Source organism: Podarcis tiliguerta (assembly GCF_965153285.1).
Source record: "Podarcis tiliguerta genome assembly, chromosome: 9".
In the NCBI taxonomy this organism is placed as follows: domain Eukaryota; kingdom Metazoa; phylum Chordata; class Lepidosauria; order Squamata; family Lacertidae; genus Podarcis; species Podarcis tiliguerta.
In genome coordinates this window covers 21,827,389-21,844,575 of record NC_139542.1, presented here as the reverse complement: position 1 = coordinate 21,844,575, position 17,187 = coordinate 21,827,389, and the positions used below count along the sequence as shown (strand labels likewise).

At 43.4% G+C, this 17,187-nt stretch overlaps 1 protein-coding gene and 1 long non-coding RNA gene across 2 annotated transcripts in view; one reads left to right on the top strand and one right to left on the bottom strand.

Moving 5' to 3' along the window:
• The window catches only part of TACR3 (tachykinin receptor 3), a 30,762-nt gene extending 16,118 nt beyond the window's left edge, over positions 1-14,644 (top strand). The window contains exons 4-5 of the mRNA XM_083456803.1: positions 10,760-10,956; positions 14,203-14,644. Of these exons, the coding sequence (XP_083312929.1) occupies positions 10,760-10,956; positions 14,203-14,518 (513 nt within the window). The 3' untranslated portion in view covers positions 14,519-14,644. The remainder of the gene's footprint in view (positions 1-10,759; positions 10,957-14,202) is intronic.
• Positions 1-17,187, bottom strand: part of LOC310685201 — a 606,217-nt gene that overhangs the window by 338,995 nt on the left and 250,035 nt on the right. The window lies entirely within an intron of this gene.

Below are 17,187 nucleotides of genomic sequence, written 5' to 3'. Positions count from 1 at the left end.
CTCCAAGGAGTCCAAGGTAGTACACATAATTTTCATCCTCCTCATTTTGTCCTCACAACAACCCTGTGAGGTAAATTAGGCTGAGAGAATTTGACTGACCCAAGGTCACCCAGTGAGCTTTATAGCCAAGTGGGAATTTGAACCCTGGTCTCCCAGGTCCTAGGGTTTACCTTTACCTTTACCTTTTCTCTGTGCTTCCCAGGCATGGTCCACGCTTCAGATCTCTGTGTCTGAGCACTCTTTCTTTGGCTCCAGAGCTTTTCCCATGAAGATCTACTCTTTAAAGCTGAATTGGAGCAAACAGCAATCCACGGAAAACCCAAATTACCAGTTTTGCACTTTAAGCACTTGGAAATGGAGCTTCAGAGCTCAGACCTGTGCCTGGAAAACACTGGGCAAGATGTATGTGTGGATAAGCCCTTAATCTGACACTCTAACCACTACATCACACTGTCTCCTGCCTTCTGAGCACAACAAGCACATTTCTCCAGGTCAGGCGCCACCTCTTCCAACAGCTGTGGCAGTTTGAACAAAGGCCTCTCAAGGAGAGAGGTGAGCAAAGGGCTGTCCTGCTCCCCTCCCCAAGCATCCCTCAGTCTGTGAGTTTAGCTGCCACTATAGCAATTCAAGCCATGAGTGACAGCTTACCTAGAATTCAAATCTCTACTCCTCCCATTGCAGTGGTGGCTGCAGTGCTGATAAAGGGTTGCCGGTGGGCAGTGTTTGACGGACTCATTTTTATGTGCCAACTTAATTTCTGCTGTAGTAACTGAGATTGCTGGAGCATTGAGCACCTTGTGCAAAACAAATGTTCTCTCCTTCACTCTAGAACTATTTCGGCAGCATTTTTTTTTTGAAGCTTGATGCCAGCTTAATTGTGTGCAAGATTTAGTTGCAACCTTCTGCTGTTTAAGAGCGGTCAAATGTCATATCTGAGAGGCAGAAACCTACTTTGGTAACTGCATGTCAAAGCTATCCATATTGCATTGATACAAAAACATTTGGAGCACATCTTCCAAAGTTTAAGCTTGACCCAAAAGCTCAAATTCAGATATACAATTTGAAAACCATTTTAATACCCAAATTCTCTTGTAGTTATCCACATACAAGTTAGAATTTTGCAATGAGTGAAATTACACATTTCTCCAGATTACTGATGTGGGATCCTCAACACATTGCCCACAGACATTGTGCCTGCTAAAATAAAATGTGACTGCGCCAGTGGGTCTCCAAGTTTTCAGACAAGGAGACTTCCCCAGTCCTATCTGGAGGTATCAGAGATTAAACCAAAGACCTTCTGTACACAAAGCAGGTGCTCTACCACTCAATTATGGTCCTTCTTCCCCAGCAAGACTTGTTTGCTCTGTTCATGTTTTTGGTCTTTTATTTGTCTAGGGGGGTTATTTATAATTTGTTGCTTGTTTTGCAGTGGATGGGTGGGTTTTTAGCATCATCAGTTTTTATCTTATATTTTGGAAACGTACATCCACTTTTTTTCCCCTTTACATTTTGGGGGGGCCCCTAAGAGAGCGGGGCCCTAAGCTACAGCTTGTTTAGCTTATATGTAAAGGGGACAAAACTGGATGTACGTTTCCAAAATATAAGATAAAAAAAACAAATAAAATAAAACCTACCTACAGCAACAGTGTTTTGTGTTGTGTAGACTCCTGTGATGTCAGTAAAGGGCCCCGTCTGCTAGCCTGCTCCCTAAAATATCACTGGTTTGCTCATTTCTATATATAGGGTGCCTACATTCTGCATGTGCAAATGGCTTTAGATACCTATTAGGTCCATAAATTACCATATAGCCTGTGTTCAACACAAAAAACAGTGACAATTTGTTGTTGACAAAGGACAGCTGGACATATAAAGGGCCTCATTGCCTTCAGTAGCTTAGGGCCTCATCAAACCTCAGTCTGGCCCTGCTTGAGACCAAGACCCCTTTGATAAGGATAGCTCAATCAGTGTTGCAAGAGGGTTTGTGGTGTTTGCTCTTAGCTTTGCCCGTTATTATGCTAAGAACAGAGAATTCTGTTCTGTGACATAAGAACATAAAAAGAGCCTGCTGGATCAAACCAATGGCCTATTTAGTCCAGCATCCTGTTCTCACAGTGGCCAACCAGTTGCCTGAGAGCAACATCAGTATCCCCACCTATGATTTCCAGTAACTGCTATTCAGGTGCATATACGGCCTCTGACAATGGAGGCAGGACATAGCTGTCATGGCTAGTAACCACTGAAATACATTTCTCCATCTGTGCTCCTGTTTCATTCTTCCACAAGAATGCCATGTCAGGGGTGTCAAACAATGTTCCCTAATGCAAACCATGCATCCCATCTATATTCCAGGCAAATGAAGAAGCCTCAGGTCTTCTTCAGGGATCTATGTAGCACAATGCCCTTACCAGGGCAAAGGGAACTGCTTGCCAATCGCTGGCACTGTGTGTCAGCTCCTCTTCCCCCACCACCTCATTCTCCTCAAATTAGAAACTGGATGTCATAGGTGGGCGACATGGGGGCCTTGGCCTAATTTCATCTGAGGAGGAAGGGTGTCAGAGAGGAAGGGAGTGGCAGAAAGAGAGAGAAAGGGGGTGTCCTTCTGGATCTGCCCTTTCTTGCCATGGGAATGACCTCCAAGGGAATGTGACAGTTGATAGAAAAGAAAGTTCCTCACCTCTACCATGGTGCATGTCGAGTCTAGGGCCCCATCTGTGTCCAGTTCTGGGCACCACAGTTCAAGAAGGACACTGACAAACTGGAACGTGTCCAGAGGAGGGCAACCAAAATGGTCAAAGGCCTGGAAACGATGCCTTATGAGGAACGGCTAAGGGAGCTGGGCATGTTTAGCCTGGAGAAGAGGAGGTTAAGGGGTGATATGATAGCCATGTTCAAATATATAAAAGGATGTCACATAGAGGAGGGAGAAAGGTTGTTTTCTGCTGCTCCAGAGAAGCGGACACGGAGCAATGGATCCAAACTACAAGAAAGAAGATTCCACCTAAACATTAGGAAGAACTTCCTGACAGTAAGAGCTGTTCGACAGTGGAATTTGCTGCCAAGGAGTGTGGTGGAGTCTCCTTCTTTGGAGGTCTTTAAGCAGAGGCTTGACAACCATATGTCAGGTGTGCTCTGATGGTGTTTCCTGCTTGGCAGGGGGTTGGACTCAATGACCCTTGTGGTCTCTTCCAACTCTATGATTCTATGATCTGCACTAAACATTTTAAACAATATCATGGCACTTTAAATGATCATGGCTTCACCCAAAGCACCTTTGTTAATGGGGCTGAGTTGATAGAGGACTCCCTGGGCTACAGTTCCCAGACTTCTCTGCGGGGAAGAAGAAGAAGAAGAGGAGGAGGAGTTTGGTTTTGATATTATCACTACCCAAAGAAGTCTCAAAGTGGCTAACAGTCTCCTTTCCCTTCCTCCCCCACAACAAACACTCTGTGAGGTGAGTGGGGCTAAGAGACTTCAAAGAAGTGGTCACCCAGCAGCTGCATGTGGAGGAGCAGAGACGCGAACCCGGTTCCCCAGATTATGAGACTACCGCTCTTAACCACTACACCACACTGGCTTGAGTGTTAAGAGGACTTGAGTGTTGAACCACTCCAGGAATTTTAGCTCCTCGCAATTCTTGGCACCTTTAACACAGTTTCCAGGAAGGGTAAATATTGATGGAAAGGTGCACTCATTTATATACTTTTATAGATTTTCAAAGTGACACATCAGGTTGCTGGATAAAAATAAATAAATTATCTGCTGATTCTTTAGGATAAAGCAGAACGTGGGAGAAGCTGGTGAGAAACAGCCAGACTAATTGTCAAGTGCTTGATCATATTGATTGATTGAAGTCATATGCCTGCCAGCTCAATGCAAGGAACAACTAACCCACTGGGAATGGAAGAAATGGAGTGGAGAAATGCAATTTGCCGTGAAAATTGCTGGATGATTTATGACAATATAATAATAATTTTGCCTGTGGTACTGGGTACTGTTTTTCAGTCCACTAATGATGCCATACTATAGACAAGTCAGCATTTCTGGAACGTAAGACAGATAAAAGGTTGAAAATGGGACAGTGGCATCAGAGCTGAGTTTGGAACAAAGTTTGTAGTGGCTGTTTGTTACCTGGTGTGGTTGTGTGTCATACTCTGCAGAAGGCAGACTTTTCTTTGAAGAGCTGTCCAGGTCTAATTTAAAGATAAAGAACCCAAAACCAGCAGCTAGACTGCAGACTGAACAGGCACATAGTCCACCTGATCCAAGTCTTCCCCACTTTGGAGTAACGATGGAGTGGAGTCTTTAGCAGAGGAGTCACCACTACCTAAGCCCTGCTAGGCTTGTCCAAGTCAAGGTGCAGCGTGGGTAAAATCACCTAACAATCTATTGGGAAGACCCCAGAGCCTGTGCTACTGAATGTATTTACAGATGATAATGCAGACTTGATAAATCCCTGCTTGGCTAATTTTGTAGCTGCACATATGACTATTGCCAGCTTTTGGAAGGACCTTAATGGAGCTGATTTAACAGCATTGTGTAAAAGGATTTGGCAGGTAGCCCTAGCAGAGAAACTTACGTGTACACTAAGAATAGCTAGAGGAAGTAAATGCAGAGAAATGTTTGCAGGAGACTGGTAGAAATTTATTGCTTATGCAAATATTTCAGACAACGAAAGGAGAGTCCCTAGGGTGTGTGCCAATATATGGATTTGTTAAATGTTTGTCTTCCTCTTGTTTTTGTTACGCTTTACATTTATTCAAAAGTTTTCTTTACAAAGAAACATCTTCATATTTTTGTTTCTGCATTTGTTCAGTTGGTTAAGGTCCAGATTGTGTAATGTTCTTTCCTTTCTTTAATTTATTTTTATTGGTTACATTTGTTACACAAATAAAAAATAATTAATGGTGTTTTCAAAAAACGAAAATGGGGTGGCTTTTCCATTTTTTATCTTCGTTTGATTTTCTTTTTCAAATTTTCTCCATCATTGATTCAGAAAATAGTTGTGCAGTGTCAGGGCTTGCATATCTTTTTTTTCCCCAGGGTGAGAAGGCATCTGGGAATGAGGAGCTTTGGATCCAAAAATCACAACCTTCCCCTGTTGCAATCCTGAAATGCCCCACTTTTGCAATTACCACCTACAGAGCAGCCAGGACAGTGCAACTGTCATGATCCCTGAATCCAGCAGCTATCTAGACACAGAGTCAGAGTTGACTGCTGGAAATCAGGAAACCACTGCACTCAAAGCTGTCAAACAGGGAGCCCCCAGAATAAATTCCCAAGCCACCAGGGCCTCTGTGATGAGAGCCTGGACCCTATTGGGCACTTTCCCCTAAGCCTGAGGAACCAGATGCCTCCCACCAGCAGAAGGCTATGGATAGACATAGCATTCCTGTCTTCAGTACAGTGGGTTGGCGCTTTAAAGCTCTGATGTTCTCCATTAGCAGATAGAGTCTGGAGGAAATAGTCAGGAAACAGTGACTTAAAGGCTCCAAGTCTGCTCTGGACAAAAGTTGGAGCAAGTTGCTCACTTGGAGCTATCCATGGTCCTGAGCAGCCTTGCTGCTTTCCCTGTGCATTGGACAACAACAGACCTCTCTCACACACTTTGGAGGTCCATAGGATTTCACCCTTAACTCAACATTTCCATATGTTTTTATGTATAACAGAAGGCTCGTTCACGTGTTACTTTGAACATAAGCGCACTCTATCTCTATAGGTAAAGGTAAAGGTACCCCTGCCCGTACGGGCCAGTCTTGACAGACTCTAGGGTTGTGCGCCCATCTCACTCAAGAGGCCGGGGACCAGCGCTGTCCAGAGACACTTCCGGGTCACGTGGCCAGCGTGACATCACTGCTCTGGCGAGCCAGAGCTGCACACGGAACGCCGTTTACCTTCCCGCTAGTAAGCGGTCCCTATTTATCTACTTGCATCCGAGAGTGCTTTCGAACTGCTAGGTTGGCAGGCGCTGGGACCGAGCAACAGGAGCGCACCCCGCCACGGGGATTCGAACCGCCGACCTTTCGATCGGCAAGCCCTAGGCACTGAGGCTTTTACCCACAGCGCCACCCGCGTCCCTCATCTATCTCTATAGATGCACACATATGCTGATTTGTAGAGCTCAGCTAACAGACACATAGGTACACAAATTATACCCTCATAGAACACCCCCAGTGTTGCATAGCTATGCACATTCTTCCTTCTTTCATCACAACCTCTTCTATGTTGCTGTCACCACACAAAGTTGGCTCTTGGAGATATTTCCATAGACATCTTTGCCTTCCCTTCTTCTTTTTGTTGTTGTTTAGTCATTTAGTCGTGTCCGACTCTTTGTGATTCCATGGACCAGAGCACGCCAGGCACTCCTGTCTTCCACTGCCTCCCGCAGTTTGGTCAAACTCATGCTGGTAGCTTCGAGAACACTATCCAACCATCTCGTCCTCTGCCGTCCCCTTCTCCTTGTGCCCTCCATCTTTCCCAACACAAGGGTCTTTTCCAGGGAGTCTTCTCATGAGGTGGCCAAAGTATTGGAGCCTCAGCTTCACAATCTGTCCTTCCAGTGAGCACTCAGGGCTGATTTCCTTAAGAATGGATAGGTTTGATCTTCTTGCAGTCCATGGGACTCTCAAGAGTCTCCTCCAGCACCATCATTCAAAAGCATCAATTCTTCGGCGATCAGCCTTCTTTATGGTCCAGCTTTCACTTCCATACATTACCTGCATCATATTTCCTTTCAGTTACAATCCACCAACTACTGCAGCAATTGCATTTAGGTGCTATCCAATACCCACTGACCTGGAAGTAAGTCCCATAGATAGAATTGCACTCCTAGTAGTGCAAACAAAAAGGTGATGTGACATCATGTTGGAAGACCCCACTTTCCCCAAGGGGCAGGAAGGATGGGAAAACTCATAATGCAATCCCATAATGTTTAATAATGCAAAACATGTGACCAAAGCAGAGAAGAGGAGCAAAGTGTGAGTGCCCAGTACTGAGGTCGTGTTTCCTTCTTCTCTTTTATGACTAACAGCCGGAATGGGGAAGCTATGTCTCTCTAGATTTTGTTAGATTCCAGTCCCTTCAGACCCAGCCAACATAGTCAGGGATGATGAAAGAGGGAGTCTTGACAACATCTAGAGAGGTACATGTTTCCTATTCCATTTTAGCAGCTTCAATCTGAAATGGACTTCAATGATAGGGAAAGAAGCCGTCCATGAACAAATGCAAAATATTTTCTCTTTAAGTATATGCTGCCTACCCTTTACAAGGAAATGTTCTTGTGTTGGGAGAAAATGCAACAAATAAATGCACACTGTTAAAATGTAAGTGGTAGTTATTGCAGTAGGAGGAGAGCTGGACTACAATTTTCTATATTTATAGGGCTAAAGTAGGACTGAGGAAAAGCACTAGTTTTATTCCTCCCAGAGTGCAGTAATAAAGCAGCTAGCATATTTGCAAAGCTTAAGCAGGGTTTGGCTTGTTTTCAAATTGGATGGGGGACTGTGTGTTGAGATTCCTGCCTTACTTAGACAAGTTGATCCTTGGGGTCCCTTCTAACTCTACAGTTCTATGATTCTATCATTCTACGACGCAGTTTTCCAAATCCTCCAAATTCATAGCGGTGAAGCAATGATTTAGCATGTCTTCAAACTTCTTGTGCAAAAATAGATTAATCATTGCAATTGCAGGAGCAATCAAAACAATAGAAACTCTTTTCAGTGGTTCCACCCCTGACTGGAGTCCTTTCAACACTTTTATTTATTTTACCATGTCTTGTAACCATAGAATCATTTAAAATGTTAAAATCTAGAAGTACTATTTTCATCTTTGTACTGATGTTGTTTGACGTTGCTGCTTTTAGTCTGTTTCATGCTGTTGCTGATTTTGTTTTGTTCTAATTTCATGGAGGTGCTTAAATTGCTTTAAACGATTTGTTGTTGTTACTGCTGCTGCTGTTATTGTTGTTGTTATTATTATTTACTGCAAACTACCCAGAGAGCATGTGCTACTGAGCAGCATGTAGATATTACTGCTTAAGACATGCAACTGCGCTTCCAGAGAAATATTTAAGGATGAATGTTGGCTGACACATAGTAAGCCCTCAAAACCAAACCTTTCCACTATAACTAATTTTTCATGTCTTCATTGATGGGAACAACTATTTTTTTACCTTCCAGCCACCTTGGAGGTTGCTGAGCCAAAGCTCCCTGTTGCCCCACCTCCAAAATTGCCTACTGCCAAATTATTTTGACATAAATAATACTCATCCCTATCTCTCTTTCCCTGCTGCTGTTGAAAATTGGGTGGAGTATGTGTTGATGGTATCACAGAGGGTGGACAGATTTGGCCCAGTGACCTTCAGACTACAATTCCCATCAATCTGACCACTGGGCTTGCTAGCTAGGGATGGTGGGAGTTGTAGTCCAAAAAAAGCTGGAGACCCAAGGTTGGGAAACACTGCTTTAGATGGTCAAAAAGAATGTGGAAATTAATGAATGCATGGAGTTATCTAAATAAATGCAGTATTAATTCTTGGATCACTAGCACTACCAATTCAATGGTGGGAGCGGGGAGTATCTTTGTTTTGTCAGTTCTGCATGTAACAGAAGCAGATCTCTGAGTTTGCAGTGACACAGGATGGGCAGGTCACAACACTGGGGAAAGCATTCAGTTAACAGTTATAAGAAGGCTTCCATCATCCACAAGCTGCCAGAAGACATGACCCACGGGAACAACATGACATGAACAAACCCACTTTTGATGTTGTATGTCATGGCATTGTGGCTCCTTTGCTTTCAGGCATCATCCAAGCATAAACAGAGAGAAACGGGGGCAGCAAAAAAATTAACACTGAAATAGGAAGCTGCCTTATACCAAATCAAAAGGTTGGTCTATTTAACTCAGTATTGTCTACACTGACTGACAGCATCTTTCTGGGGTTCCACATAAAGCACAACCCCAGTCTTACCTGGATATGATGTGGATTGAGTCTGGAACCTTCCACCACAAGGCACGATCCACTGACCATCTACAGTCATAACTATGCCAAAGGCAAAAAGGATGCCCATTGCTAAATCTCTGCATTCACCTCCTCTACACCTCTCTAAGCTTGCAGGGGAGGTGGGTGCCCTTGAAGTCATCCCAGGGCATCTTATTTTAGTATCCTTTCTGACAGCCATCTTTTTAAAAAAGAGTCTTGTGGGTTTCTCCTCATTTGAAGAGTATTTAATCTTTCCTTCTTGTTTAATGCATAACCTAGACCATGGGTAGGCAAACTAAGGCCCGGGGGCTGGATCCGGCCCAACCGCCTTCTAAATCCAGCCCGCGGGTGGTCCGGGAATCAGCGTGTTTTTACATGAGTAGAATGTGTCCTTTTATTTAAAATGCATCTCTGGGTTATTTGTGGGGCCTGCCTGGTGTTTTTGCATGAGCAGAATGTGTGTTTTTATTTAAAATGCATCTCTGGGTTATTTGTGGGGCACAGGAATTTGTTCTCCCCCCCAAAAAAAAAAAATATATAGTCTGGCCCCCCACGAGGTCTGAGGGACAGTGGATGGGCCCCCTGCTGAAAAAGTTTGTTGACCCCTGACCTAGACATTTTCTTTCTGTTCTATCCTTTGTGCTCCACTGAGAACCTCTGGTCAAGGAATTCCATATTCTGTTTATGGTTATTACTTTTGAAGTAGAGGGAAATGAATGAAGTTAAGTGTTCCTCATCTGACCATTCTCAAGAGGGTCCACTTCATCACTTCATGTGTCAAGTCCTCTGTTTTATCCGTTCATACAGTCGCTGGCTTTTTGACCTGCTGACCCCCAAAGTGGCTAGACAACACACTTAAAACTAAAAACTAAAACTAAACCACACACAACAGCACAATAAAGATGACGTAATGGAGAAGTGGAAGGTGGTATTCATTATGTGTTTGTGGTCTGTGAATCATAAAAGAGATCTAGCTAGCCATTCAGCAAGCCCAAATGCAGATAGTTGCTTTTTCTTAAATCATAGAGGTCACTAAACCAAGCGCCTTCAGATTCAGATGTAAATTCTGTGTGGGCAATTCCCTTCTCAAAAAACAATGTTTGCCACACCAGGGAGAAAGTGCCCTGCAGAAAAACAGCTGCTCACATTAAGCCTTGCAGGGACAGTAACTTGATGAAAACTAATTCAGTCTCTATCCTTTGGCCTGGTTCCCTATTGGAATGCTTTGTGCTGCCTGGGGGGAGGCGGGGATATTGGCACATGTTTGTCCCTGCTTAATACTCTGCTTTGCCTCTTCCCATTATCATCCATATGTCCAGAATGTTGATAGATTTATCTCAAATTCTAACAGCTGCAAATGGGCAACATTAATGATCTGGTGTTGCATAGAATAAAAGACGTTCAGGAACTATTATGTCAAAGAGATTATTACACTGTGGTTTCTGCCTATTTCCTACATGGAAGCTTCTGATCAAATTCCAGTTTAGTACAGGTGCCTATCTCTCTACCTATCTATCTCTGAATATGATGCACATGTCATATAATAAGACATATATGCTATCATTTGTGTGCTTGTTATCCCACAAACATGATATACTATGGGCAACCCAGTCAGATGAGCAGGATTATTATTAGTGAGTTTCCTTATTTGTTTCAGTGTTCTTGTATCATGTGTGTGTGTGTGTGTTCCCTGTATTTTAGTTCTATTCAAAAAATAAAATTCCATCATTAAAAGACATTCATGTCCACACATTTTCCCAAAACTCCTCTCCTTTTCTGCAGGTGGTTAAAATGATGATTGTTGTCGTCCTGACATTTGCAGTCTGCTGGTTGCCGTACCACATTTATTTTATAGCTACTGGCATCTATGAGAACTTGGGCCGCTGGAAATACATTCAGCAAGTCTACTTAGCCACCTTCTGGCTTGCTATGAGCTCCACCATGTACAACCCGATCATCTACTGCTGCCTCAATAAAAGGTAAGATTGCCTCAGAATTCCGTGAGGCATTTGTGGCTGTAATTTAGGAATAACCTGTCGGACGACTGTGGGCATTTTCGTTTCACTTATTCACATTTTCAAATCAAGATATCCTCCTACTTTCCCTTGAATCTTGCGGTACTTTATATTTCAAGCAGAAGACTCCTTCAGACAGAGGGCAGGCCTCTGCAAAGCAGAGCGCATGACCACCTTGGTTTCTTGAGTCTTCTTTCTGCCTGATACAGTTCATTCTAGGGAGGGGATGCCGCTGGAGCCCACTGAATGATAAAGTAGCTTTGAATTTGCTAGACAGAATCCGATTCATGCTGTTTCACAGTATCACCACATAATGTATTCCTACATAATGAGTAGGAACTGCGTGCCTATTTCATTGAACTCAGGTGGAATCTACACACATATAAAAACTGTTCTGAAAATGCTTTTTTAAAAGCATTTTTTAAAATACATTGAATTTTCCATAAGGCTCACCATTGCCATCTAGCGTCACATTGCATATTGCACTTAAAACATTTTATTTGCAGCTATATAACTGAATCCTCAGGGACGCAGGTGGCGCTGTGGGTAAAACCTCAGTGCCTAGGACTTGCCGATCACATGGTCGGCGGTTCGAATCCCTGTGGCGGGGTAAGCTCCTGTTGTTCGGTCCCAGCGCCTTCCAACCTAGCAGTTCGAAAGCACCTCCGGGTGCAAGTAGATAAATAGGGACCGCTTACCAGCGGGAAGGTAAACGGCGTTCCGTGTGCTGCGCTGGCTTGCCAGATGCAGCTTGTCACGCTGGCCACGTGACCCGGAAGTGTCTGCGGACAGCGCTGGCTCCCGGCCTATAGAGTGAGATGAGCACACAACCCTAGAGTCTGGCAAGACTGGCCCGAACGGGCAGGGATACCTTTACCTTAGCTGAATCCTCAGACATGGAGTGGCATTGCCATCTTTTTGGGGGGAACCTGCACGTTTGACACTTGGAAATTCAGCAGATGAAGGTTTGCTCAATATGACACCTAAAACGCTATCTGTCCACTGCAGTGCAGCAGGGAGTGACTTGGGAAATCAAAATTCAAATTCGTCTTCTGCTGTGAAATGTATCTTCTACTCTGATCTACTTCGTAGGCTTGTTACGAAGCTGAAATGCTCCTCTGAGGTAGAATATAGAAATGTTACAAACAAATGCTAGAAAACAGTTCACCAGTTGACTTCCTGCCCGCCGTGAGTTTTTAATGGCATGGGAGCACATTTTGCTTTAGTGATACTGTTAAATGCCAACCAGGAACGGATTGAATTATTTTTTAATTAGCAACCCTTCATGACTGAGCCTGATCACATCTTCAAGACTAACAGATTTACAAGCATATGCCACAATAATCTGTTCATCAATATGGTGCTACAAGACTCTGCCTTGTGTTTACTGTAGCAGACTAACACGGCTTCCCTCACCCATGCCATATTATGCAAGATGCAATGGATTGCAAGATGTGTAGATGTTGGGCTTGGAACACAAAAGGAAGTAGCAGAAAACATTGTTTACTTTCTGCTCCCTTCAGGCTGAAATGTGAACTATGCTTTTTGATTCATCTGTTAGGAACTGGTCTGCTTTTTAATTCTCATCTTTGATTCACCTGCTTTGACTCATAGAATCATAGAGTTGGAAGAGACCACAAGGGCCATCGAGTCCAACCCCCTGCCAAGCAGGAAACACCATCAGAGCACTCCTGACATATGGCTGTCAAGCCTCTGCTTAAAGACCTCCAAAGAAGGAGACTCCACCACACTCCTTGGCAGCAAATTCCACTGTCGAACAGCTCTTACTGTCAGGAAGTTCTTCCTAATGTTTAGGTGGAATCCTCTTTCTTGTAGTTTGGATCCATTGCTCAAATAAAGCATTTTGTGTCTGGTGGCTATAGTAACCCTCTAGCTAAACTACATTTCTCACCTTGTTTCAGTCTCAAAACATAAGAATGGCATTACTAATACAGAAAATAATGCATCTGTTCCTGTCCAGAGCTTCTGTTATTGCCTACATCTGTAAACATAGAATCAAAAATACACAGCTTATAATCCTTTGTCTTTTATCAGCACGTCTTTACAAATCCAGATAACTAACCTAAGCTTTTATTGCAGGGGAGAAGCTAACCTGATTGTAGCTGGACTTTATGCAAATATCACAGGGTGGTTTACTATATAAAAAAACCAAAATGCATACCATAGTAACAAACAAAAACAACATCTCCGTTTAAAAGGCTATAGATTGTTTAATTAGCCAAAGGCCTGGAAGAAAAAGGATGTATTTGCCTGGCATTTAAAGATATGTAATGAAGACGCCAGGCAAGCTTTCCATGGATGAGCATTCCACAAGTGGAGAGCCACCACAGAAAAGGCCTGTCCCTGTTTTGCCACTTTCTAGACCTCCTGTGGAGGAGGCACACGAAGAAGGGTCTCAGATGATCATCACAGGGTCCAGGTCACATAACTAGGCAGACAGACACCTGTAGCCCTGGCATGCATCCAAAAGAAATTGAATTTATTAAAGCTTATTGCAAGTTTATACCAGGAAACAGGCAATTGAATAATCAAGTTAAAAGCTTAAAGCTAAGAAACTCAATTGGTTAGCTTCACAGAATTGTTTCTTGAAGACTTTTCTGTGGTGACAGACTAATCAAAAACAGTTGACCAGTGGAGGTGACCTGCCCACCAGGGATCCCATGCTCTCCTGTCCAGCACAAGGGCAGGAGACCAAGTCCAGGAGATCACACATACCTCATATTTATACGGTTCTTAAGACACTGGGGTTCCTTAAAAGCTAATGATAGACACTTCAGTATCTAATTGGTTCGCCTAATTTGCCTCTTTTCCCTTAGTGTTTCCCTATGGCACTCTAGATGTCTTGCACAAGTATGCCCCAGATGTCCTCCACATGTCCTGTTCATTTCTCAAATATGCTAACAGGTCCCTAGATGTTTAACTCCCATTGATGAATGTGCAAACATCCATGTGAAGAGTGCCTTCTCAGTTAAACACTTCCTTGTTCCCTTTGTGCTGCTTGTTCCCCTTTCTCCATTCCCCCTTCGTCCCACAAGCCTGATTACATTTTCTGCCATAGTAACTCTACTACATGTTGAAACACCAGCACCTCTCCCCACCATTTTAGGTGCCTAAGCTTGCAACATAATGCTGTTTGATATCTCCTGCAGTACAAATACATTGTGAGTGACTGGGTTTCTTTGCTTTCAGGTTCAGAGCTGGTTTCAAGAGAGCTTTCCAGTGGTGTCCTTTCATCGAAGTATCTAGTTATGATGAACTGGAACTCAAGACAACCAGGTTCCACCCTACCAGGCAAAGTAGCCTTTACACAGTTTCCAGAATGGAATCCAGCATGTCGGTGGTATTTGACCCCAACGATGGAGAAACCACCAAGTCTAGCCGCAAGAAAAGAGCTCCTTCACAGGAACCCAGCTTCAATGGTTGCTCACACAGGAGCTCCAAAGCCATGTCAACAGCATCGAGTTACATCAACTCCCCATATACATCGGTGGACGAGTACTCCTAAAGTCTTACGTGGATGTGGGAGAAAGGAGTATTGCTCATAGGACAATGCTTAGAACGGGCATGGCCAAACTTGGACCTCCAGATGTTTTGGGACTACAACTCCCATCATCCCTAGCTAACAGGACCAGTGGTCAGGGATGATGGGAATTGTAGTCCCAAAACATCTGGAGGGCCAAGTTTGGCCATGCCAGATCCAAACTTCTGGAAGGCAACTAAGCTACAGATCCGGAGCACTGATTGCATGTGTGTGTGCATAAATATGTTGTCATCATAAGCCTTTTTGAGCTCAACTTGTCTCTGTGCTTTGGAAAACACAACACTGACATGATACCTGTTTACGTCAGTCTAATGGCACGGTGCCATATTGTAAAATGGAATGTTTGGTTTTTTCAAAAAAAAATGGGCTGAATCCGGAGCAAATTGGATTCCACTGAAATCCATGTGAGAGGTTAGTCATAGCTAACTTAAGTCCCATTGATTTCAATGAGAGCTAAAAGTGCAACTACCTTGTTCTGGTTCCATTCCAGTGCATCTGGTTCCAGTCCGTGTGACGTGCAGAAATTTTATTGGCAGTTAAGGCAACAGGTGGCTCTTCTCTAACTTGCTGACTTGTAAACGCTACCATTTACAATGGCACAAAACCTCTACCAGCATTTGGTTCAGTTTTACTATTTAATTTGATGGACAAGAACTTTAAAAAAATAATGGTTGAAATTATTCGAGAAGCAGATTTTGCTAATCTTCCACCTAGCATTGTTGGATGGATCTAGACTTCACTATGTAGCTGGGAGACAGCTAACCTTTCAAGAGAAGGGCTTCTGTATAGGGCTAGCAGGTTCCTACCTCATCACCCACCTACTCCCTACTTCAGAGAAGGACGTTGACGCCAATGCTGTTTAATTTTATTTCTATGCCACCATTCCTCTTGACAGAGAGGGGAACAGCGTAACAAGTCCAGCAACTGTACGATGTAATTTAAAACAAAAAGCACAAACAAAAATAATGCTATCCTACATGAGTCCCATTTGCTACATCGGAAGGGAGAAAGGGTGGAAGGACGGACCGAGCTTCATTTCATACAGACGTCAGAGGCTTCTACGTGCACATTTACATATGCATATCTCTCTAACCAGACAAGCAAGATAACTTATCACAGTTCAGGGACACATTCCAGCTGGGCAAAAGCACTATCTATCTATCTATCTATCTATCTATCTATTTATTTTATAAATGCGGTAATTATATGCCACTGTATAATAAAGATATATCACAGTGGTTTACAACAATATAAAAACATAAATCCAAACAATAAAACCATTAGACATGAACCTTTTCATTAAGTTTTCAGAATTTACAAATTCTTTTAAACAACACTCACATTCATTGACTTCCCACCCATCCTTCCATTGTGTTTTTTTTCATACCATAGAAGGCTGCTATAGCAAACCCTCCAAGTGTCCCTATTTTCCAGAGATGTCCCTGATTTAGAGAAGCCGTCTCAGTTTCTGATTTGATCCCAAAATGTCCCACTTTTCCTTAGAGTGTCCCTGTTTTCATTAGAGGAATGTTGGAGGGTATGAAGTTATCTGACCCCCCCGAGCCGTCTAAAGGCAATCCTGTATAGGGAAGTTTGGAGGGTATGCTATATTACTTAATCTTACCCATTATATACATTAAGTGGGGGGGTGCACTCTTAATTGCCTGCATAGGCCCGGTGGAACAGAAGAGTATTCAGCAGGTGTTTAAAAGTTGGCACAGAAGGCACCTGCGAAAGGAGGGTGCAGGGCAGGGATGCTGAGGGGCATGGCCTAAAAGGGGTGTGTGGCTAGGGGAGCTTTTATGGCCTAGTGAGTCCTGAAGGCCAAGCAGAGATGGCTCTAGAGCCACATTAACTCTTGGGTTTTCCCACCTCTGAATTACACTGGCTGGCAGTAACTCTCCAGGACTTCAGGCAGGGGCCTCGTCCAACCTTCTTGGAGTTATTGTAAATTGAAGATGCAATGTTCTGCATGCAAATACTGTGTTGTATGACAGCAAAGAGTGGCTGGGGAAACCCAGCCAGATGGGTGGGCTATAAATAATAAGTTGTTGTTGTTGTTGTTGTTGTTGTTATTTATTAAGTTTTGACCCTTGCTGAAAAAATCCAGGATTTATCGGTCGGTAACTTCATAGCCCCATCCAAGCCAGGATGACGCAAGAAAATGAATCATTTACCTCAATTCCATACCTTATAATTTAATGTCACAGAAACCTCCTTCCAAGAGTTTTCATACCGGAGATAAATGATTACCCAAATGCACAGGGTGATTTTGAGATTGTAGAACATGTGACATGTAAGTGGACAATTGCTAAGGAAATGAAACGCAGTCATAGTTGACCTCAAAGGAGGAACCTTCTCAAAATGAGGGGACTGGTGAAATGGAAGTTGAATATTGAGTCATTCTGCCTTGCCTGCAGATGCTATAGTTCCACCTGGTCTATACAATTTCTGGTTGATGGAAGAAGTTTGCCTCCAGAGTTCAATGCAGGGGTTTTTAGATAGGGGAAAAAATTCATCAGGTATCCTTTTGTTTAACAATCATTTCACCTTTCTACTGTTATTGCAACCTAGCTCCCTGGAGAGCCAATCAATAGGCTTTCTGGATCCTCATGACCTCAAGACCTGGCAAG